Source organism: Stigmatopora argus, chromosome 19, assembly GCF_051989625.1.
Source record: "Stigmatopora argus isolate UIUO_Sarg chromosome 19, RoL_Sarg_1.0, whole genome shotgun sequence".
Taxonomy (NCBI): domain Eukaryota; kingdom Metazoa; phylum Chordata; class Actinopteri; order Syngnathiformes; family Syngnathidae; genus Stigmatopora; species Stigmatopora argus.
Window position 1 is genome coordinate 5,215,226 of NC_135405.1, and position 25,328 is coordinate 5,240,553.

At 39.5% G+C, this 25,328-nt stretch overlaps 2 protein-coding genes across 4 annotated transcripts in view; one reads left to right on the forward strand and one right to left on the reverse strand.

The window, feature by feature from the left end:
- LOC144064419 (uncharacterized) overlaps positions 1–297 on the reverse strand; it is a 40,826-nt gene extending 40,529 nt beyond the window's left edge. The window contains exon 1 of one of the 3 annotated variants that reach the window (XM_077586951.1): positions 1–297. The gene's annotated coding sequence lies outside the window, so the exon portion shown is untranslated. The other 2 variants (XM_077586952.1, XM_077586950.1) reach the window with 2 other exon arrangements.
- vsnl1a (visinin-like 1a) lies at positions 267–24,351 on the forward strand. Its single transcript, XM_077586969.1, has 5 exons — positions 267–418; positions 506–555; positions 9,675–9,841; positions 21,210–21,425; positions 23,805–24,351. The coding sequence occupies exons 1-5, from the start codon at positions 330–332 to the stop codon at positions 24,000–24,002; spliced, it is 720 nt and encodes a 239-aa protein (XP_077443095.1). The 5' UTR covers positions 267–329; the 3' UTR covers positions 24,003–24,351.
- Positions 24,352–25,328: the final 977 nt, after the last annotated feature.

Genomic DNA, 25,328 nt, shown 5'->3' on the forward strand with positions numbered 1-25,328 from the left:
TTATTTAGATAGAGTCTACACGTTTTTCCAAAAGCCCGTCAAAAAACCACTTTCGAACGAGTTAGCTTCAAAACATAGCTTTATGCTAGCGTACTTTGTATGGCTCCAAACTGGTAAAGACGAAGATGACGTCAGTGTAGAATCAAAATTGCAGGAAGGCAGCGCTGTGGCCGAGGCTTTGTGTACTTTGCTAATTAATTATGCCCTGTAGCATTTTTTTCACGCGTTAATAGGCTATTTTATGCCATTTTATGTCACGTGCAGATCGGGAAAACACGCGCACACGCATAGAGAAGATAAACGCATCTCCCCCTCTCCCTCTGTGTCTCATGCTCAGTGCATCACGACAGTGTGCGTTTAGCAGCAGCATCCTACGCACCTGCACCACTCATTATCAGATTAAATACAAATACACACAGTAAGAAAACATTTAAAAGAACGATAACTAACAAAAGTGAACCTGGTGGTTCGACTAAGGACGCTTTTTCTTTTATTGTCTTCGCAGTTTTGGATCGCTCCAAACAGTAGATCGGACTTCTCTATTCGACTCTTCAGGTAGGTGGTGTTATTCTTGCCTTTATTTGTGTATTTATTTATGCATTATTATTTATGCATACATTATTTATGCATTAACCCTTTTTTTAACTGTGCGATGTACTCTAATGCGTCATCATCTCTGCTTCCATTAAATTACAGTGGATGATTTGCCAACCTTGATATAAATACGGTATCAGAAAATATGATTATGTTAATGTATGAGTTGCGGTCTTCAAATTCACATATGAACGATGGCTTATTGTTCTGATTTAAAAATAATTATAAAAAGTGAAAAGGCATCTGACTTTGTTGCAGACCTCTGCTCTCAACCAATAGAAATCTTTTTAATTCATTGCAACTGTAATCAAGTGTAAGTTTCAACCCCGTGTGCCTGTGAGCCTATGTGTGCATTACAGAGAGAGGAAGATGGAGATGTAGTGTTTTCCATAACCTACATCATCCCATCTGCTACTTTTTGCCAACCAGTGCAGGTTTGACCACACCTCCTAATCTGCTTTCATAATGATCCCACCCTTGCTTATCAAGCAAAATGACAACTCACACACACATATACATGCATGTATATTTTTCAGTTTTGCACCACCAAATTGAATTGTTCGAGCTTATTTTCCTCTCGAAGTCAGGGCTCAGTCAAGGTCATCCCCTGTTAGCGAATAATGGTAAGGGAGACTGTGTTATGTAATAGCTTGTCCATCTCCTAGGCAGTCTGCTGCATGTTCTTCACAAGGTGTGTCAGAGCAAGCTTTTAGCAAATGTATGTACATGCACTTGAACGTGCATCTTGGCTTTCTCTCGTTTTTGGGCGAGAAAAAAAGAAGAAAAAAACTAATTTATTCCAGTCACCCTTATGTAGTAATTCGTTTATCTGCATTATTCACCAACTAGGACAACGGCCCTCAAACATAGGATTTTTATGAGCCCCCTATACCCATTTTTGGATAGTGGAAATTTTTATTAAGCAAGACAGTATGGGCGTGGGCGGCCCGGCAGATGAGTGTTTAGCACGTTGGCCTCACAGTGGGGGACTTAGGTTCAAATCCAGGTAGATCCACATGTGTGGAGTTTGCATGTTCTCTACGAGCCCGCGTGGTTTTTTTCCGGGTACTCCAGTTTCTTCCCACATTCCAAAGACATGCATGGTAGGCTGATTGGACACTTTAAATTGCCCATAGGTATGAGTGTGAGCGTGAATGGTTCTTTGTCTCCTTGTGCCCTGCGATTGGCTGGCCACCGATTCAGGGTGTCTCCCGCCTTTGGCCCGAAGTCAGCTGGGATAGGCTCCAGCACCCCTCGCAACCTTAGTGAAGATGGCGTGGTTCAGAAAATAAGATTAGATGAGACAGTGTGTGCGTTCAATGCCTTTGAACGTACATTTAGACGGTAATAATTTTTTGAATAATAGATATAATAATTTATTAATTAATTGCAAAACAAAATTATTTTCCCAGAAATGTAGTAGTTTTAATAGTAATATTTTCACTAGGAATAATGGCAACTCATTGAAATATGGCCCGAAGTCCGCTGGGATAGGCTCCAGCACCCCTCGCTACCTTAGTGAAGATAGCGTGGTTAATAAAATGAGATTAGATGAGACAGTGTGTGCGTTCAATGCCTTTGAACGTACATTTAGACGGTAAGAAATGTTTGAATAATATATATATAATAACTTATTTATTAATTGCAAAACAAAAATATTTTTCCAGAAATGTAGTAGTTATAATAGTAATATTTTCACTAGGAATAATTGTAACTCATTGAAATATGGTATATGTCATTACAATTTAGCAAAATGTTTTATAAAAGAAATGTTAGGTTTCCTGCATGTCCTGTTCTTGCTTATCCTTGATAACGCTATCAGCAGGGCGGCCGAGTGGTTAGGGCGTCGGCCTCACAGCTCTGGGTTTGAGGGTTCAATCCCAAGTGGGTCCTCTGTGCATGGAGTTTGCATGTTCTCCCTGGGGTTGTGTGGGTTTTCTATAGGTACTCCGGCTTCCTCCCACATCCCAAAAACATGCAATTCAGGGAGTCCCCTGCCCGGTGCTCATAGTCAGCTGGGATAGGCTCTGGCACCCCCGGCAAATCCCTGTTTCACATTCAAAATTCAGTTTGAGTTCTGTATCCCTCATATGCGTTATCATGAAAATGGAAGGCTTTATGTCTTGGATACAATACGCAAACTATTGAACTTAGATTTCTGGCCAAATGGCACATTATAGCTGTGATCAATGTTCCCTTATTTTTTGTTTGTCTGGGCAGAAAGACAACCTCCCTGAGCACACTGAGTACCGGTGTGAGCAACATCATCATTGCTCGCTATGGGCACACACCAGTATCACACCTGCCATAAGCAGGTGTATGTCTACTACACATAAATGATTTAGTAATAATAAAATGTAATGATTAATATCTATGAATGGGCGGCCCGGCGGATGAGTGGTTCACGCGTCGGCCTCGCAGCTAAAAAATAATAATAATTATTGGGATTTTATTTTGTGCGCTCCATATGATTTGCTGTGCGCAGAGAAGACGAGAGTAGTGCGCAATTGCGTACGCGCGCAGCTTAGAGGGAACATTGGCTGTGATCCATGTCTGTAACCTGTGTCATGAATGATGAGGAATGTATTTGCATTTTTTGTGTGTGCTTGAACATTGCAAATATGTATTCACTCACAAAGATAGTCATGTCCTGAGGCATAGCATGCCATGGTTTTGTTAATGTGATGGCTGTAAAGAATAGGAATGACAAATGAGGCATCTTTACAATGACAGTGAATTCATTCAGAAACGCGGAATTCTTTGGAATGAGATTCATCTTTCAAGGTTCAAATTGTCATCTGACTACAAACAAATATTTTTTCTTCGATATGGTTCGACTTTATCTATAAAGAGATGTTGCAGTGTTTGCTCCTGTCAATGAGCCAAAAGTTGTGACAGGACAACTTGTGGCTGCATCACCATGACAACACGCTTGCTCACGATTCACTCGGCATTCAGTAATTCCTGGTCAAGATGAAAATCACTGTTCTGCAGCAACCTGAAAATCCAACTTGAAAAATTCGACCTTTACAGTGGATTTTCTTCTCAAACTGAAGGACTCACATAAAGATCTAGATGGGTATGAAGAAAGACCTGTGGAGAAGTCATTAAAACCTCTCTTACAGGAGACATACATTGAACTTTTTTTACACAATTTTTGGGGTTGCTTTTTTCATGATACCTCCAAGAAATCAATAGCTAGAGCATACTAAATATGTCTCTCTGAAAATCATCCATTTGTAGAAAGTAGCCTTTTCGGCCATCAGGTGAGGATTTTACACCTCGCCCAATATAATGATGTGGTAACGTGATTCTCTTTTCTTACCATGACCAAAAAAAAACAGGCAGAGATTCAGCTTGCAGAACCAAAACCAGTAATATGGGTGGGGATGCCCATAAAGAAAAAAAAAGCCTTTTACCCTTGGAGGGCAGCACTTTATCAACTACACTGAGTGTATTAACAAGGGAATCTTATTTTATGCCTGTTTTCAGCACTTACTGTAACACTAGTCTGTGTTCAACAAAAGTCTATACAGTTTTCCTTACATTTTGGCTTTGACATACATAATAGGAAATCGTTCTGTATATTAGTTCTTAAAGACCATTTCTCAGATAACGCAGTCTAATTTCTTGACTTTTGGTGTCACGACAATGGGATTACAGTGGTACCTCGACATACGATCTTAATCCGTTCCGGGACTGAGATCGTATGTCGATCTTTTCGTAACTCGAGCGGACGTTTCCCATTGAAATGAACTAAAAACTAATTAATTTGTTCCAACCCTCACACCAAAAACAGGATATTGGATTGGAAAAAATGTTTTATTTCTTCTAATTCGCCATCTATTAACAAAGTAACACATAACTAGTGGTTTAATAGTAATAAAATGTGTTGAAAAGAAGTCAAATTAGAAGCATTTCGCGGAGGGTAGAGACAGCGACATAAACGGCGGCGGGGGGGGGGTGTTCGGGGGGACTTTATCCACGGCAACAACACACTTGTAAACGAACAAACAAATTTAAATGAACTTGGATTAATATATACAGACACACTCAAACATACGTTTAATGTAACTACACAAAACTGAATTATATTTTATTTTTATTTTTTTACCTTTGTTCTGGGCGGGTTAGCTGTTTGCCACACCTCCACCCTCACGTTCGCTATCGATGGGCTGTTTGCTGTTGTATTCCCTTCAAAATATTCCGAAAATGATGCAGAGAAATGTCCTCACAATAGGATAACGCACGACCACCTGCCAACGAGAAGTAGTCTTGAATGAGTGATCGCGGGAGCTAACAGGCTAAGGAAGGAATAACATGTATTGATTGTGGGTAATGAAGTTTTATTCTGAGAAAGTGTGCCATTGGCTATCGGTGTTGTGTGCACGAGTATACTTCATTACCCAGAAAGCCCTCTTTTTGCCCGCGCATGCGCGCTGTGCGTTTCCTGGTCGATGCGTAGGAGAAACTCGTCTGAATAAATTGTTCAGTACTCGTAGATAGCTGTTATACACGAAAGAGATGCAGCAAAAAAAGACAGTGCGCTACAATGAAAAACAGCCTCTCATGTCATGGCCACCTGGCTTGGTCGCATCTCGAAATTTTGATCGTATCTAGGGCGAATTATTCGATCAAAATTTTCACCGTACCTCGAGCATGTCGTAAGTAGAGCTGATCGTATGTAGAGGTAACACTGTTCGTAGATCATGTTCGCCATGTTAAACTGAGTGCATTTATCAGGAAATTAGTATGAATCTGTAATGGGAGTGCAGAAAAGTGTACAAATAATTTGTAAGACAAAATAATTACTCGTTTAGTAGTGTTGCACTTGTGGGTGGCCCAGCATATCATCAATTTGATGGTAAGGAAGGCATGAATTTGCATAAGTAAACTTGTGGGAAGTTAAATGAGTACCCCTGCATTAAACAGCATGGATATACCTGATGTTTTTTGTGGGGTATATTGCAGCAGGCATTTCTTTGGAGTCTCCCCATAGCTCACACACACATCTGTTTCTGTCAGCTGCTGTATCAAGGCTGAAGCATCTAGTCTGACAACATCGAATATCAGGCGAAACGCTGACATGATATGATCTGTTTGCTCACTTTCACCTCTGAGCCAAACATTTTTGACTGTCCTCTGAAATTCACTACAATATAAGCTCTGAATTCTACACTAGTCAGCACAAGGGAATACATGACAGTAAGCCTTGGGAAATTCACTGATTAGCAAATCATTGAGATCGTCAGTAGAAAAGGTTCCATGTTTCACCTATTTGATATTCCGTCATCTTCCGTTCCGCTTATCCTCACAAAGGTCACGGGGGGGGGGGGGGGGGGGGGGGGGGGCTGGAGTCTATCCAGGACAACCAAGAGCAGCAGGTGGTGCTATTTCCTATTCTCATAATTTTTTATTTACTTTTGTCGAATTTCAGAGATTGTTTTTATTGGAAATTCCCAGGATATCTTTTGTTTAACATGTAAGCACTTTATCTACACCTGACATGATGATTGTGTTTTTTTTAGTAGAGTTAAACAGTTTTAATATTGACAGTGCATGTTTTTTAATCTATGATACACGTGTCAAAGTGGCGGCCCGGGGGCCAAATCTGGCCCGCCGCATCATTTTGTGTGGCCCGGGAAAATAAATCATGAGTGCCGACTTTCTGTTTTAGGATCAAATTAAAATGAAGAGTATAGATGTATATTAAATTTCCTGATTTTCCCCCTTTTAAATCAATAATTGTATTTTTTTAATCCATTTTTTTCTGTTTTTAGTTCAAAAATCATTTTGTAAAATCTAAAAATTAAAAAAAGCTAAAATAAACATTGTTTTAGATCTATAAAAAACGGAATATTCAGGTCTTTTAATCCATTTAAAAAAATCTAAATATTATATCTAAAATGGTCCGGCCCACATGAAATCGAGTTGATGTTAACGCGGCCCGTGAACCAACCCGAGTCTGACACCCCTGATCTATGACATTGATAAAAGACAACAGAAATGACAATATCAAAGAGTTAGGCTTGATTTAAGTTGTATATCCCACATTAATTACACTTACCTGTTTCCCGTGTTTGGTCATGTGACATGTTGCATAGAACTGGTAATAATGACAACAAAAGTTTTTGTGATACGATTTATTTATTTCACTTGAGTGACATCGCACCTTATCCAGGATTGGCTGAGGCATCCATTTGCTACCCATTCGCTGATGACTACTTTGTAAGCAACAGAGTTACTATGCATTCATGAGAACATTATTGCAGGACTGTGGTTTTCAGCAACAGGAATGGATTGCATCATCACACCATAACTGCTCAAATGAACCCTGCAATAGCTTGATTTCATTTGCTGGGTTATTTTGTTTGTACAAAACTGTTGTCCTGAAATTCATGAGGTAAATTATTTTCCATTCTTATTTCATCAAGAAAATATTATTCATCTGTGAGTGTTTTTTTCCAATCAGCTTTTCTGTGAAATCGTATGAAAGAATAGCCTTGATTTGCTTAAATGCAGTGGATTAAATAGCAACTCAAAATTCAGTTGTCTTGTTGTGATGACATTCATCAATTGTTGTAATAGTCAATGTTCTTGTTAATCAGGTCATCAGAATTCGGCATAATATGTGATTTTATGTCGACTTTAATATCATGAAAACCTCAGTTTTATTTGATTGGGTGAACTGTAAATTGAAAACTACATTTTTGGTTTAAATACTGTAATTTCACCAATATTGTCACTTAGGAGTTGACATATACAGTCACTGGGATGAAACAATGAATACAACAAATAATCACTTTCACTTTGACTAATTTCTGCATGCATGGAAGAAATATATTTTTTGTTTTCATGTTTTTTGTAGGACAAACATGACACAAACATTCTTAACATTTTCAATGCTGAAATAATGTGTAGAATAAATATTAAATGTCATTATTTCTGTCAACAAAGAATTGCGTCATAGCCTTGGACACGCGTTTCTTTCTGCAGGGCAAGTGGCTGTTGTAAACAAACCAGTCACTGTGTGAGGAAGAAAGGGAAAAGAGAACAATAACAGAGGATTTGACATTTCTTGGACCGAATCATTTGCATTTATTGCCATTGCGGAAGGATTGCCTGAATGTTCGCTTTGTAGGGAAAAGTTGTTAAAACACAAAAAGAGTGATATGGAAAGACATTTCCAGGTAAGGCTTGCTACATTTGCAGCCGAGTGCCCAGTTGGGAAAAACAGAAAAAATGCCAATGCATTACTTCTAGAGAAATAAATTTAAGAAGTACATTGCATCACCAAACTCTACTACTGCTGAAAGTTTTGTTGCAACCCAGGAGATAATAATGCATGGAAACCCGTTCACAGATGGCGTAAGGGCACCTTGCACGTTCGTTGTTGTTTTGTCAAATCCTCAAAATAAAAATGACATCAAAAATCTGATTTCTATATTGCATTTCTTTAATTTCATTAAAGCATTTCATTAATACTGTAAGGAAGTTAAACTTGAGGTGGCATCATACAACAGAGCAGTCACGTGGTGTGCCTTTCTGTACCGAATGCAGTGCAGGTAAAATGAACATTTAATCATGAATGCTCAATTTTTCAGCAATAGACTGCTGCACCCTCATTGCAGGAAGGAGCGCTTCCGCAGATCCTTCCTCCCATCAGCTGTCAGGCTCTTTAACAAAACAAATGGCTGAGTGTTAAGACCTACCGTATGCATGCATGTACATCTATGTATATATGTGCTTATATATGTATGTGTATGTATTTATACATGTGCTTATATATGTATGTGTATGTATGTATATATGTGCTTATATATGTATGTGTATGTATGTATATATGTGCTTATATATGTATGTGTATGTATGTATATATGTGCTTATATATGTATGTGTATGTATGTATATATGTGCTTATATATGTATGTGTATGTATGTATATATGTGCTTATATATATGTATATATATATATATATATATATATATATATATCAGCAACATGCTTATTTATTTATATATTTATTTATGTATTTATTAACTTACTTATTACCTATCTATTTATGTCTTAAATGCCTTTCCTATTTCTGCATCCTCACCCTCTTGCTACTGTGACAACGAAATTTCCCGAATACGGGATGAATAAATTTATCCAATCCAAGATGTATTTGTAGCCATTTTTATTCATTTTTAGTACGCTAATATAGATACATAGAGCAGGTGTTGCCTCCATTATAAGGCTTTGAATTTTTTGTGGCTCCAGGCATATATATATTTTTTTCATCCATTATGGCTCTTGCCGACCCTTGGTGTAGGGTTTACTCGCCTGACTTCGGTGTGGGGAGGCCCGGGCTTGATCCCCCCTGGTGGTGTTATGATTGTGAGTGCAAATGGTTGTCTGTCTCTCTGTGTGCCCTATGGCTGACTGGCGACCAGTGTACGGTGTACTCTCGCTTTCACCCAAAGTCAGATGGGGTTGCTCAAAGTTCCAGGGTTTGAATCCAGGTTGGTCCACATGTGTGGAGTTTAAATGTTGCGTGGGTTTTTCCAGGTACTGTTGTTTCCTCCCACATTCAAAAAAACATGCATCGTAGGCTGATTGGACAGTCTAAATTGCCCCAAGGTATGAGTGTGTGTGAATGGTTGTCCTTCTCCTTGTGCCCTGCAATTGGCTGGCCACCGATTCAGGGCATCCCCCGCCTGGTGCTCAAAGTCAGCTGGGATAGGCTCTAGCATGCCCTGCAACCCTTGTGAGGCTAAGTGGTTCAGAAAATGAATGAATGAATGTATGAGACTTATAGATGAAGAGATTTCAATGGCTCTGGCTGAGTGTTTCTAAATATGAAAAATCTAATATAACCAGGGCAAGCAGTTGTTCAAAGGAGGCGAGAAAAGGTGCATGTTTTACATCTGACCTCATCAGTGAGGGCAAATACAACCCGAGACCTCTGGTCTCACATAAAATTCTGGCGTCTCACATAAAAATACAAATTTCTCTGTGAATCTCAGTTTTAACGACTGATGAATTAAACAAATGTTTTTTTGTAAAGAAATGTGTGCTTTTTGGTTTTCTTGTGCAGGCAAAATGGGGAAACAGAACAGCAAGCTGACCCCTGAGGTGATGGAAGATCTAGTGAAGAACACAGAATTCAATGAACATGAGCTAAAGCAGTGGTATAAGGGTTTCCTGAAAGACTGTCCGACTGGACGCCTTAACCTTGATGAGTTCCAGCAACTGTATGTGAAGGTCAGTCCCACATATTGACCTCAGTCACACATATAATGGGCTTTTAAATTTAAATTTCAGGTAGACCTCTAAACTACATAACTGTCTTAATTATCAAAGATTCATTAGCAAAGAAAGTCTAAAACATAATAATAATCTGCACATGTATGAGTACTTATGTAGGGTACTCGGTCGTTTGGTCGCCGGTCTTTTAGTCGCACGGAAGATTATTGATAATTACCATTTAAATCGTTGCTCAAATTCCCTAAATACAAACTGTGAATTATTATTTAGTCATACTTAATGCCCTATTAATTATTAGGCTAAAGAAAAGCTCCAAATTTCCCGTACTTTTATTGTGTTTTGTTGGAGAACTTGACGTCCCTTCCTAACGGGACAACTCATGCACATACAAACTCTTATACACTCACACGTCCGCTCAGTGAAACTGCTCATGGCCATTGTTTGCTTTTATTGATGCGTAGACCGTGTTGTTTTAACTTGTTTGGTCGCCGGTCTTTTGGTCGCCGGCCTTTTGGTCGCCGGTCTTTTGGTCGCCGGTCTTTTGGTCGCCGGTCTTTTGGTCGCCTGTTGTTTGGGTCTGGGCGACCAAAAGACCGCGACCAAAAGACCGGCGACCAAAAGACCGGCGACCAAACGACCGCACACGCTTATGGTAGGTACAGGGCGACACAAAAAAATGAAAATGTTTTAACAATCCAATAAAACCAAGTGGAAGAAACATATTTTGTTAATAATGAATGAAACCTTTAAAACTTGCCATTTAAGAGATGATAGAACTTAAATTTGTTTAAAACTACATCCTGCAGAGGTAGTTGTCCTGTACGAATGCATTGTTAAAATATGCTGTGATTCCTAATAGACCACTTCAACATTTCAATGAATTCATCTTGCAGTGTTATCACTTGCTCATGTCAGGCACTATGCACCAAAAAATTCAATTTCTTGGGCCACTCTGTGTGATATAAAATTAAAATCAAAACCACACAGGCTAATCTGAGATAGGAAACGCTAATGAGTAGCCTTCTGTATCTCATTAAGCAGAGGGTGTAAATTTATTCAATGACTTATTCAGTTAGTGATAGTATTTTACAATTAAACTGACAATATGACGACAATACTATTTGTTAGGTGTCTGGCATTTTTGAAAGTAACTCATTTTTATGGAATGCAAAATAGAAATAAAAATAAATATTCACCACAGTACTGGACACTGCATGGGAAATTGACATTATAGTTAGAATTATGTATAGAGAAGCCATTTTTTTTGTAATTGCATGATTACCAATTTATTAAAATTCAGATGGCAGCCTGCATCATGAGTAGTGTAAGAATAAGCATTAATCTTTTATCACCGGTGCCAGGAAATGCCAGAGGGTGCTGCCGTTACATAAGACCCTCCTGCATGGGCACTGAGGTCACAAGAGCACTTCCTCTAAATGCCAAATGTGCTCATGCATCAACTGACAACTAGCAACTAGCAAAGAATGAAACATTTTTTTCCCCTGTCGAAATGTTGAATCGAAAACCTCACAAAAACATATTTTGATGTTTTCCCAGTGATGCATTTTTTTTTTAATGGAATGACACAAAATATAACCTTTATAGGAAATTAGCAATTAAGGATGCAGGAAAATGCATGGAGGCTAAATATTTACCAACCCCTAACCCTAAAAAAAGAGGCATAAGCCCTCACAATGTGAAAAGCTGCAGAAAAAAATTGAAAAGGGTCCTGTAGGTTGGAAGGAAAATCCCATTATTGATGCATCCTATTGTGTTTCTAGGCAACAGAGAATCCATGATAGGGCTTTATTTAAATCCAGTCAGATGATAAGTGGAAAAACGGTCTGCTGTGACCTCACATTACCAGGACAGATTGTTCCTGTGAAGAGTTACTGCTTGTGTTTGTGTGTGTACATGTGTAATGGGGGAGGCTAGTGGTATACTGTATAAGTATTTGGTGGGAGCAGTTTCGCTGGAAAGCAAGGGTATAGTCAGGAATAGTATGCAACTGTCTCTGCATTATTTATCAGTGATTAGCATTGATGGAGTCATGCAACTCAACGATAAGAGATTTTCTGTTTGACAATCTGTGTGTTCATGCCTGTGTGAGAGTGACAGACTCACACCTGAGTACTCAGATGTTAGTATTTTTCTTCTGCGGATGCTCGATGCAAAATCACTCCCCGATCGCCATCATGCTTCTAACTACAGTGGTACCTCGACATACGATTGTAATCCGTTCCGAGACTGAGATTGCATGTCGAGCTTTTCGTAACTTGAGCGAACGTTTCCCATTGAAATGAATTGAAAACAAATTAATTTGTTGACGCCCTCTGAAAAAACAACAAAAACAGGATATTGGATCGGAAAAAAAGTTTTATTTCTTCTAATTGGCCATATATTGACAAAGGAATAAATAACGAGTGGTTTAATAGTAATAAAATGTGTTTAATAGATGTACAATTAGACGCATTTCGCGGAGGGGAGAGACAACGACACACACGAAGGCGGAGGGGGGGGGTGTTCGGGGGCACTTTATCCACGGGACTTGTAAATGAACAAACACATTTAAATTTACTTTGATACATATATGCAGACACACTCAAACATACGTTTAATGTAACTTTACACAAAACTGAATTCTAATTTTGTTTTAATGTTTTGTTACCTTCGTTCTGGCCGGGTTAGTTGTTTGCCACGCCTCCATCTTCACGTTCGTTATCGATGGACTGTTTGTTGTTGTATTTCCTTCAAAATATTCCGAAAATGATGCACACAAATGTCCTTACAATAGGATAACGCACGACCACTTGCCAATGAGAAATGGGCTTAAATGTGCGATCGCGGGAGCTCCTTTCCTTAGAAAGAATAACAGGAAATGCAATAGCTGAGCTTCCCACGTATTGATTGTGGGTAATGAAGTTTTATTCTGAGAAAGGGTGCCATTGCCTATGGGTGTTGTGTGCACGAGTATACTTATTTACCCAGAAAGCCCTCTTTTTGCCCGTGCATGCGCATTGTGTGTTTCCTGGTCGAAACTAGTCTGAATAAATCGTTCAGTCCTTGTAGATATAGTAGTTATATACACGAAAGAGACGCGCAAAAAACAGTGCGCTACAATGATAAACAGCCTCTCATGTCATGGCCACTTGGCTTCGTCGCATCTCGAAATTTTAATTGTATCGCGAGTGAATTATTCGATCGAAAATTTTCGTCGTAACACGAGCATGTTGTATCACGAGGTACCACTGTACACTGTTAAGAAACCTATGATAACTAAGTATTGTTTGGGTTTCCTCTAATTTATTTTCCTCTTTTTGTGGAGGGAATCATCATTTGGGAAATGTTAAAGCAAGGGATGGATATAAAATAATGTTTTATTTGACTTCACTTCCTGTTTCTGAATTGGTATTGCTTTTTCAAGAATGACTTCAAATCAAATAAATTGCTGACTTTTATGAGATGAAAAAGAAATGCATAGTAAAAAAAAAGTACTGCACAAGGAAACAAATATGCCAAGTATGGTGTGAATGGGCAAGGGAAGTGGTCTTGGAAAAGAATGGATGAATGCATTCCATAACCAAAGGATTTTGATCGTATTTAATTCAAAAACAAATTTTAGTCAGATTCAATGGAAGGGAAAACTTGGATTTTAAAATTTTCTCTGAGTTATGCAGCGGTATTATTGACACCAGTCCAGCCAACATGGATGGGTGGCTAGATGTGACGATTCATACAGTGAGGCGTGTATATGTCACAGTGTGTGAAATTTCACATCCTTGACATATCGCCTTTGTAAACCATTTGCAACAAGAGCTGGTGATATTCTCTGAAACACTGTCATCGTGTCCTTAATTTACTTGTACACACTTTGCTGATAAACCCAAGAAAACATCACCACTATAATTCTGTGTATGATAGTACTCATGCGCAGACACATTTTCAGAACTAGGCACAAAACAAAATATTTACATCGGTGTTTAATTTCACACAATGAGAAGCCTAATTTTGAGACCTAACTATTTCAATACAACTAATTTAGATGCATATGTTCAATTCTATTTATTATTTAGGAATATAGCCATATTTTACTCACCAAAAATCCTTTTTAACTGTACACAATATCCATACTCCTTTTTTCCTTCTTTTCTATCGCCATTGAAGCTAATGCTGAAAGTCGAGCCAGTCCTGTCGTATTTCTGGCATAGTCCGTCTTTGAAAATCACTTTAAATCAACACAACAATATATTTGCTTGTGCAGCTCGCTCGTTTGTTAGCTCTGGCTAGTCCACTCTATCACTAGCCAATCATAGTTGGTGAAAGCGATGACGTATCCCTACGCCTGCGACAAGGCAATGACGTATCCTTACACCTGCGACAAGGCATTGTGGTGTTGCCAACTCCAAATCTGATTGGTTAAAGCAACAGTCTTATCGATGCTTGTTTAATGCAGCAGAGCCTGCAGAACTGATTGTGAAGGCCTTGAGGCAGATTTCTGACCCTGGCAACAAATAATGGCTGAAATGTGATTGGTTAAATGCTTCAATATGAAAACACACATGTGGAAGCAGTGCAACCAGGGGGAAAAGCAATGAACGGAAGCTAACAGACAATTTGGAATTATTTAATAAGTATTGATGGACAAAATATAATATATCATTCAGATATTTCTTAGGCCAGCAGAGAAGGCCTTGAAGGCCCTGACGGCCCGCCACTGGATTCTCCCATGTGAATTCTCACTGTACCCTCTCTTGTACCTGTTGATCTGTCATCGTCTTTGTACCCGAATAAGCGAGAAAATGGTTGCATGATGATGATGATGAGCATTTTAAAGAACTGCACTCACCTCCCCCAAGCTGCTTGTGCATGGATGTTGCCAAGTAAACTGCGTCACATGAAATAGAGAGTAAACCCCAGGTTCACCTGCCAAGCATGGAAGCCAAGTGATGAGTCACACTCTGCTTGCTACCCTGCTTGGCCGCCTGTCTGAATCTGATTCGGAACGAATGAGGTATTCAGCCCCGATGATGCAAGAAACTGCAATGGTGTAAATATTGCACGCATTGTCAGGTTATGATGACAAGCCAAGTCAAGTAGTGAATCTGAAATTGAAAGTGTACTCCTCTGAGTAAGTTACAGTTAGTGACTGGTGCAAAATTACAGTTATGACAAATATTTTTAGCAGTTCCATTAGTGTTGTTGAACTCCTTTTCATCGTTAGGGTTTCCCTCAGAGGGGCCACAATGGATATAAGTTTATATCAAACAAATAAAATAATACCTGGGTGTGAAATCAGAGACCAGCAATACCTTTTAGTTTTTTTTGGTGTTTGCATTTCTTCAGTTTTTTAAAAATGTGACAACAATGTGGAAATTTGGTATTTTATCAAGCAACATAAAGACCACACAAAATTATGTGGTAGGCTGGATCTGACTTGGGGGGGCCACAGTTTGATACCTGTGCTCCACAGCCTGTATTTGCCATGTTGTATTACCTCCATTTATGGTACTTGTTTTTAATTAATGCAAGTGCTGTTGCCTGGTGCTGAAATGTTGAATAATTATGATTGTTAAGCCTCTAATAAGCATAAGTCAGAGCCGAGAACATTGAAGGTGTTGTAATAGTGCCCATGAATTACGGCTAATGACATGGTTTAACTAGTGTTTGTTGATATGACTGCTTAAAAATGTTCAATGCAAATGTGAATAGTACATTAAAATGTATTATGTTTAGGAAATATTTACTTGTGCACAATGTAATGGAATCTTAACAGTACTTTTAAAAAGCATTTTGGAGAGGGGGACCTAGTGGTTAGCACATCGACCTCACAGTTCTGGGGTTGAGGGCTCGATACCAGGTCAATCCTCACTGTGTGGAGTTTGCATGTTCTACCCGGGCTTGCATGGGTTTTCTAAGGGTAGTCTGGTTTCTTCCCAAATCCCCAAAACATGCACGGTAGGCTGGTTGAACGCTCTAAATTGCCCTGAGGTATGAATGTGAGCGTGAATGGTTGTCTGTCTCCTTGTGCCCTGCAATTGGCTGGCCACTGATTCAGGGTGTGCCCCAGCTGGTGCCTGTAGTTAGCTGGGATAGGCTTCGGCACCCCTCACGACCCCTGTGAGGATAAATGGTTCAGAAAATGAATGAATCCGTTTTGGAGAGTGCTTGTATTTGTCTGTTCTATAGTGTTTTTTTCAAGCCTTAGAAGCAGTGACAGCATTATATTAACAGTGTTCTGGATGAGTTGCAGCCTCTGCCTTGCATGTCACTGAGGTTTTATGTAAGAGTGAAAGCAGGCACTGTTCCTCTCACGCGGATGGGCTCAAACGCACAGAATCACACCCTGTAAGTCCCACGGCAATGAAATATGCATATATTGTATTCCCACGCTCTCCTTCCAAGCCTCTGCGCTAAAGAAAAGTAAGAAGAATGTAAACAAGCATAAGAAATAACGGTCAGTGAGTTCTTGCTGGATGCTTCAAAAGGGCTTGACTGCACCTGATATTGTTTGTAGAGTGATGCATGAGATTTGGGTATTATTTACACACCCCTCTGGTAACACACAAGACTGACAAAAGCATAAGAAACTACTGATGGTTTGACTCTGATAAATTTTACAGAGAAGCAAAGACAAAGTACACACCTTTAGTAATATTAAGCTATGGATATCTTCACCTTATGGGTTGGTTTTATGTTTACCATGTCAAACCTATTAGCTATTGATCATACACTCATATAAGCACAATTTACAAGTTTCTGTATTAAGTAACTCACATCTGTAGAGTGCACTGAAAACTTGGATATTAGAGAATCAGCATTCACTATCTTTGCCGATTTATTCTCTACTACGCAAAACACAATGATTTCCTATCTAAGTGTTCGGGTAAATTACTACGGTGCCATTTTGTGGCATCTTGCAACTATGGCGAGCTACTGTTTTTACACATGGAAAAAAATTGCTTTACTGATGTTTTTTGGCCTCTATTATTAATCTTTTGGACCATGGTGGATGTACACAGTCAGCTAAAATATTGCCAGAGGGCTGCTAAAATTCAGGCAAATTGGAAATGAATATACACATTTACTGACGCCATCTGCTGCAGTAAGGCACCATTCTACATAGCGTATCATCCTCTGTGTTTCCTGGGGCTACCACCTCTGCTGTTTCGCTGCCAGAAGACCATAGACTAGAGAGAGAGGCTTCCCCTCACATTGCTTGCATGGCATGAGAGATGACAGGCGTAGAAAAGCTTATAACAAAGTACTTATCATCCATGTTGTAACAAGCTATGGTAACAATTAGACATTTCACACCTGAGCGTGTCATAATTTGAGCACTGTCTGATTTCTCCATTTTGAATATGGTTGACAATTGTTTTCAAAGGTTAGGGCTTGTTCAAATTTGGTAGCTTGTGAGCAACACTCCTTTCTTTGACCCAATCAAAAACTTCATTAAACGCTGGCTTGCACTGTTCTGTCACCTAAAAATATATATACTATATACTAATCAGTGGCGGTCCGTGCATTTCCTAGTGATGCCTTTTATGGCTATAAAACTTCTACTGCAGCTACAGCTGGGACACATAAAAAAATAATCAATAAATCAATGCACAAAAATGGGATAAAATCCACTTATTAGCAGCATTTATTGATTAAATACAAACACTGGAGCTTAAATACAAACACTGGAGCTTTTCAGATATCAGAACCGGGCTCGGAGGACGACTTTCCCCGGGAATTTCATACAATTGAAATATTATTTAGGAATATAGCCATATTTTACTCACCAAAAATCCTTTTTAACTGTACACAATATCCATCCTCCTTTCTTTCTTCCTTCTTTTCTATCGCCATCGAAGCTAATGCTGCAAGTCGAGCCTGTCCTGTCGTTTTTCTGGCATAGTCCGTCTTGAAAATGGCTTTAAATCAACACAACAACATATTTGCGTGTGCAGTTCGCTCCCAATACAGTTTGGTAGCTATGGCTAATCACTAGCCAATCATAGTTGGTGAAAGCGATGACGTATCCCTACGCCTGCGACAAGGCAATGACATATCCCTACGCCTGCGACAATGCATTGTGGTGTTGCCAACTCGAAATCTGATTGGTTAAAGCAACAGTCTTATCGACGCTTGTTTAATGCAGCAGAGCCTGCAGAACTGATTGTGAAGGCCTTGAGGCAGATTTCTGACCCTGGCAACAAATAATGGCTGAAATGTGATTGGTTAAATGCTTCAATATGAAAACACACATCTGGAAGCAATGCAACAAGGGGGAAAAGTAATGAAAGGAAGCTAACTGACAATTTGGAATTATTTAATAAGTATTCATGGACGAAATATAATTAACATCAGTCTGTGATTCACATAAGGCCTTAAAGGCCCTGACGGCACACCTCTGATACTAATACATTTTCCTTATAAATATTCAGGACCCCTGTCTTCACATTTCCCTTTCCACTTTCTATTAATTTCATTTTTGAACACAATTCATTTGTACAGGAAATGAAAAGAACAATCATTTCAAATTGGCGATTGATGTCATTCGTGAGTGTTTTTTTTCTCTCTATTTGATCTGTTTTATTTTCCACATAACTGCTGTCGAATATAATCCAGTTAAATGCAATCTGCAACTCCCCAAACTGCAACAAAATGTGCATGGAATAACTAAATTGCCCTATTTGAAATCCTGACCCTTGCAAGCTCATCACTGGAAGCTTTTAAGCTGCAAGATGTCTGTCCAGCTTAGCTGTTATCTGAAGAGCAGCAAGCAAACACAAACTGTGGATCTGGGGGATGCTGCTAGAGGAGTTATTTTCAACCCAAACTTGCTAAATCCTTTTCTCTCTTCTTGATGAGCTTCTTTGTGATATACCACCAGTGTGTGTGCTCAGTCATTGACTGAATTATGCATCTGCTCCGCTGGTGCATCCAGTATGCGTGAAATGGCTTTCGTTGAAGTGCGACTCGTCAAGTGTCTCCGCCTTTCCCTTTGCCAGTCAAAGTGTTTGGATGAACACCAGTGCCATCTTGCAGCCTGATTAGAGAGACTTTAATGTTCTGCTTAACAACAGTGGGTGTATGTCTTCGGTGTGTGTGTGTGTGTGTTTTTTTTAGACTAGCATAGCCCCATGCCAAGCTCATACTAATCATTGACGTGAGCTCTCATCACGCCAACCGTGCCTGACATTTAACTTGCAAACCCAACCACAACAATGTAGTACAGGTACAGATAGGGATGAGTCTTAATGAATAGACATATTAGTTTTTAACATTTTTGGCAATGTGAGACTCTTCAAAGGAATTCAACAAAAGAGCAGCTGTACATATACTGTTTTTTTTATATCAACACCACACACCACATTGCATAATCGGCACTAACAATCATGAGTTCCCTGCCAACTGTGAGTCGTGACTGACCCATAAGAGATGGAAATATAAGACAAATTAACTTTACGCATTTAAAAATAAGTTGATGTAACGATTCTTGGATTGGATTGGATTGAATAACTTTATTCATCCCGTATTCGGGAAATTTCATTGTGACAGTAGCAAGAGGGTGAGAATGCAGATTCAGGAAAGGCATAGTTACAAGTTAGACAATACAGTCGCAAAGGCCGCAGAACAACAAAGCAAAAACACAAAGTATAAGGCAAAGCAAAGTATATGGGATCATTAAGAATCACCAAATCAAATCATTAAGACAGAAAAGCAGCAAAAACACAAAACGAGCAAGAGCGGACAGAGGTACCGCCACTGGCTGTCAATTGAGCGGTGCCATCTTGGTCGCGGTAGCAAAAACGGGTATAGACTCAAGAAAAATATGTTGTAGAGTTGGATAAAGCTGCAACCACACACAGGATGTCTTCCACAAGATGGGGAACTTCTGTAGACTGTGACCGAGGTAGAGAATATGCAGAGTCACTCTTCCAAGCTTATCCGCACAGTTCCTCAGTAGTCTGGAGCTGAAGAATCAACAGTAGCAGAGTAGAACCCCTCAACTCCGTTTCCGGCCTGGTAAGCGCCGACAGCTCTTCCATCTTATCCCATGATGGAATGGTTGGTCTGAAGCGTCACTTTTGTCCAGCTCCGAATTTCCAGCGGCATTTAGGTGTTGCTTCTTTTGCTGCGTATTGTAACAGCTTATCATATTTATGGCTTGTAAAATCAGTAATATAAAAACTCCGCAACACCATTTATTTCCTGCAACATCAAAAATCAATTTCGCTTCTTAAATGGCTGTCAGTCCATTTCACATCACAATCAAGGAGTCTGTGTGAGAGCTGTACTTAATAAGGAGAGGCCAACTTACATAAATAATCAGCACACCAGAGAATAATCAGCTACAGTAATTGTTTTAAGCTTTGATTCTTAACTTGAGGGTTGAAATTCAAATGTAGGTTGCAGAAAGTTCACATTCTCTTCCAATTCGTATTCCACTCGTTTTCAGTACAGTACAAGCCACAGGCTAGCACCACTGTCATGTTGCGCCCATTAAGCTGAACATGTTCTGTGCCCTGCGTACCGCCACAGTTGTCAGGAGCAGCTCGTTTGTCCTTCCTGCCTTGCCGTTGGGTTCGAGCAGCTGCGAGTGATTCATGATTACTTCCGGATGTGTGTATTTAAACACGACTGAATTGGTATTCATTGTCGGATCGTACTGCGTGATACTGCATACATCGCTGCAAAGGTACTGTTCTCCATGCTCCGGTTTTGTTTCGTTTTGGATGTACAAGTCCTTGTTATTTTGTAAGGCTTCCTGAGTTATTAAAGTTATTATCATGAGCACAGTTCGCCTCGTCCCCTCCTGCTTCCCCACTACTGGGTCCAAATCCCTCTGACCACGCCACGACGTCTCGCCGCGATCATAACAACAGTAGTAGATGCAGTACCTATGTAATTGGTACTTGGACGTCAAACCGACTTGCGAACGCTCATCTGGAGCCAATCGTGTTTGTAAGTTAGGAACCTACTGTATCTTATTTTAGACATACAAAAAAGTGCGTGCCGTCCTTGTCCCATACATAGCACATCTTTGGAAAGATCTGTATATTTTGTATATGTATCATGGCAGCACTAAGAGTGGCAAACCTATATTAGCGTACATTTAAGTATCATATAAGCCTCAAGCTGTAAGACCTTGGCCTGAACTGGCTTCTTGTTCTGGTCATTCTTCCGTGACTTGATTGTTAATTGCCCATTATAGCAAGCTATAATGACATTTTTAATGGCATGTTCTCCTTCAAAAAGTCAAAGTATTCCAGTTGCAGAAATCTCAAAAAGTCTCATGCATCGACGTCCAAATATTGTATGACGATGCCGTGTATTTATGACATTCATTTCGTTTTCTCCTTTTTCTTTGTAGTTCTTCCCTTACGGTGATGCATCCAAGTTCGCCCAGCATGCGTTTAGGACCTTCGACAAGAATGGTGATGGCACCATCGACTTCAGAGAGTTTATCTGCGCATTGTCCATCACTTCGCGGGGTAGTTTTGAGCAGAAGCTCAACTGGGCCTTCAACATGTATGACCTGGATGGTGATGGCAAGATAACACGGGTGGAGATGCTGGAAATCATTGAGGTAGGCAGATGATTCCTCCTAATTGAATCCACTATCTTTCAGTCTAATATGATCCTCTTGTTTTGAGCCCTTGATGAATAAAATGCATATTAAATACAATTAAATCTAATTTCAAATTTTAAAGTGATGGGGATTAGCATGAATGTCTTCAGATAATGACTTTCTTTATATTTCATAGGTGCAAATTGTGATGCTATGCAAACATCATAAGAACTGTAAAATACATTTTTGGCGATGTTCTTCCATGAGTCACCTCCGATAGATTTTCAGGCAATTCTTGTTCAATTTGGGCTTTTTTGGGTCACTTCCTTGGTAATTTATTAATATGCTGCCATTGATGGCGCTAGATGTCCAATCCATTTCCAGTGACAGTCATTCGCCCCCTCCCAGTCAAAATGGATTGGAAATCTGGCGCCATCAATGGGACTAAGAGAAAAGTAGTATTGGGAGTACAGTTGAACTCCCAGTTCAAATAAACTGAATGAATTTCTTATAAAATGGTGGGTAATTAGTCATTTTTTTGCTATTTATAGGTCATTTCCTGTTGATTTTGAGTCACTCACTTCCTGCAAATTTTTGGGCATTCTCAGGTCATTTGATAATATACATTTTGGATTATTTCGGCGTTGATTTCAGGGCATTTTGGAGTCACTTCTCATATATTATATATACTATCTCATATATTTTTGAGTTATTTCCTCTTGATTTTGTGTTATAATCTTCCCGCTGGGAATGAATAGGGCCATAACAAAATAAATTGGAATGTTTTCATCAAATTTAGTTGGAATCGCATATTTTTGGCAAAAACTGTTCGCAACTTTTGGAATTGGAAAATTTCAATCTTTTTGCTTTGGAAATGAATGTACTTTTTTTTGTAAGAAACACAAAAATTGGACAGTAAAAAATGAGAAATAAACGAATATTATATACTCCCACATATATAATATATTTTTCCACAATGAATATGCCATATATTAGAAGGCCAAACATAAATAAACCCATCTTCCTTAATGAACCCTGCATCAGTTTCATTTTTTTTGTTATTATTAAGACGTGTTATGAAACTATGAAGTGACTACAAAAATTAGACACAAAAAAGGGAGAACGTGTGTATGAGTCACATTAGCCTTCACACAATTTCTCCACGCCTGGGGCTTTTTTTTGTCTGGGAGCTCTAAAAAACAGGCAAGTGGGAAAACGGAGGTGTGAATCACGTGCACTGTCTGAGTTTTCATTGTCCTGTAATGCCTTCTAGAGGGCGGAGGCGTAACAGCTGTTGTCCATGGTGCTGAAAATAGGGCAAGAGAACTATAATGGCTTTAAGAATTTATCAATAAAAAGAATGCTTTTGCTCTTTTGTTTGGCTAAATAATGAGTCTTTATTCTACAATAGTTGTTGGACTATTACTTCAAATTAGAATTTTAGAATACTATCTCGGCCCGGTGGGTAGTGGTTAGCACGTCAGCCTCACATTTCTGAGACCGAGGGTTCGAGCCCAGGTCTATAAAACTTGGGGCAGTTCGGAAGTGTCCTATGCTGTGGGCCGGTAGGCACGAATATAACGTCAACGGTGTACATGGGTTGCGTGTGTAGTTCTGAAATAAAAATAAAGATAAGCCTAAGGAAAAACAAACGAAGGGCGGAAAAAGGAAAAAAAGCTACTACGTGGTTGCATACGAACTCACTTCAAAATGGGGAGCTCGAATAATAAGGCAGCTAAAGATGACGATCCAAAACAGCGTCTGCCATGTAAGGATTGGAAATTGGTTGAAAATCAAAGTGCTACAAACAATGTTCCCTCAAATTTTTTGTTTGTCTGGGCAGAAAGACAACCTCCCTGAGCACACTGAGTACCGGTGTGAGCAACATCATCATTGCTCGCTATGGGCACACACCAGTAACACACCTGCCATAAGCAGGTGTATGTCTACTACACATAAATGATTTAGTAATAATAAAATGTAATGATTAATATCTATGAATGGGCGGCCCGGCGGATGAGTGGTTTGCGCGTCTGCCTCACAGCTAAAAAAATTAATAAAAAAATTGGGATTTTATTTTGTGCGCTCCATATGATTTGCTGTGCGCAGAGAAGACGAGAGTAGTTCGCAATTGCGCACGCGCGCAGCTTAGAGGGAACATTAGCTACAAAGGTTAAACACCTAAATTTATGGATAAACAAATATGGGTTTGCTGGCCAGCTTAATATGCATAAAATAAGATACCTGTGGGATAAAATACACACTAAGCATAGAGGTAATCTATATATAATATGTTTGCATGTTCTACCTAGGGTTATGTACAAAAAAATACAAACCTGCTTACACTAAATAGAGTCACCCTGAACGTTGTCTCCTTTTATGTTTGCCGTCTCACAGGCAATCTACAAAATGGTGGGCACCGTGATCATGATGAAAATGAACGAGGACGGGCTGACGCCCCAGCAGCGGGTGGACAAGATCTTTTCCAAGATGGATAAGAACAACGACGATCAGATCTCTCTGGATGAGTTCAAAGAGGCGGCCAAGGGTGACCCCTCCATCGTATTACTCCTGCAGTGTGACCTCCAGAAATAAGGTGAAGGGCGAGCGGATCAACCCCCCCGACAAGATGCCGCTGCCGCCACGGACTGCGCAGAAAGCATTTCATGTTCCATTCAGTTTGCAGCTATTTCCACTGAACAAGAAAAGAAAAAAAATGCTTGGACTACCTTTCAATGGATCTCGCTTCTTGTGTTTGAAACACTTGTGTGCATGAGAATGTTATTTGCTTTAAGAAAAAAAAAATGAACAAACACAATGACACTCACACATACATTCCATGGACACACACAATAATATGCCACTGTATATTAACACCACGCACAAATAATATATAAAGATATATAAGTATATATTTAAATTATTTAAAGATCAAATGCCAAAACGTGAAGTGTGCAATGTTTTCCTTGGACCGGACGATTCGCCGAAAGACGTTTCGTCGACGGACGTTTGGCCGATGGACAGTTCGCCGAACAGACGTTTCGCCGAAATGGGATTCGCGCGCTCGCCCCGCCCCCGGATCGTGTGTGTACATGTTTTTCAACCTCAGCCTGCGGGCCATATACGGCCCGTTACAGATAACATTCATTTAGGAATAACAAGGGCATGTACTGCCCCCCGCTGGACATATTTCTAAATACGCACTACACTGCGCTGCCATTTTTTTTATTTTTTTTATTTTATCCTTGCATTTAAAGTAGTACCCATTTGGAGATCATGCAGAACAGTACGTGACAGAAGAAATAGAGAAAATAAAGTAGTAGTAACAGTAAGTACTACTGTAATGAAATTGTAAATCCAGAAATCCTACTCCAGAAAACTTACACCAGCATAGAAAACGTTGAGATTAATCTTTGAACTAAGGTTCTCAGCAAATCATTTTGAATATATATTTCCTAAAATAATGGGAAATTATTGAAAACTAAACTAGAAGTAAAAGTGTGTTCCATGGCATTTTCAGGTATTGTTGTCGAAGCCCTCTAGTCTGTCCAAGGCACTTAGAATTTCACATAAGTCTTCTAGTGTTGTTTTTCTCAGTGTCAGACATCAATCCCCAGCTTTGATAAATTACATTTCGTTTCCAAATAGCTACTACTTTAAACGCAAGGATAAAATAAAAAATATAAAAAAATGGCAGCACATTGTAGTACGTACTTGTATTTAGAAATATGTCCAGCGGGGGGCAGTACATGCCCTTGTTATTCCTAAATGAATGTTATCTGTAACGGGCCGTATACGGTCCACAGGCCAAGGTTGAAAAACATGTACACACACGATCCGGGGGCGGGGCGAGCACGCGAATCCCATTTTGGCGAAACGTCCGTTCGGCGAACTGTCCGTCGGCCAAATGTCCTTCGGCAA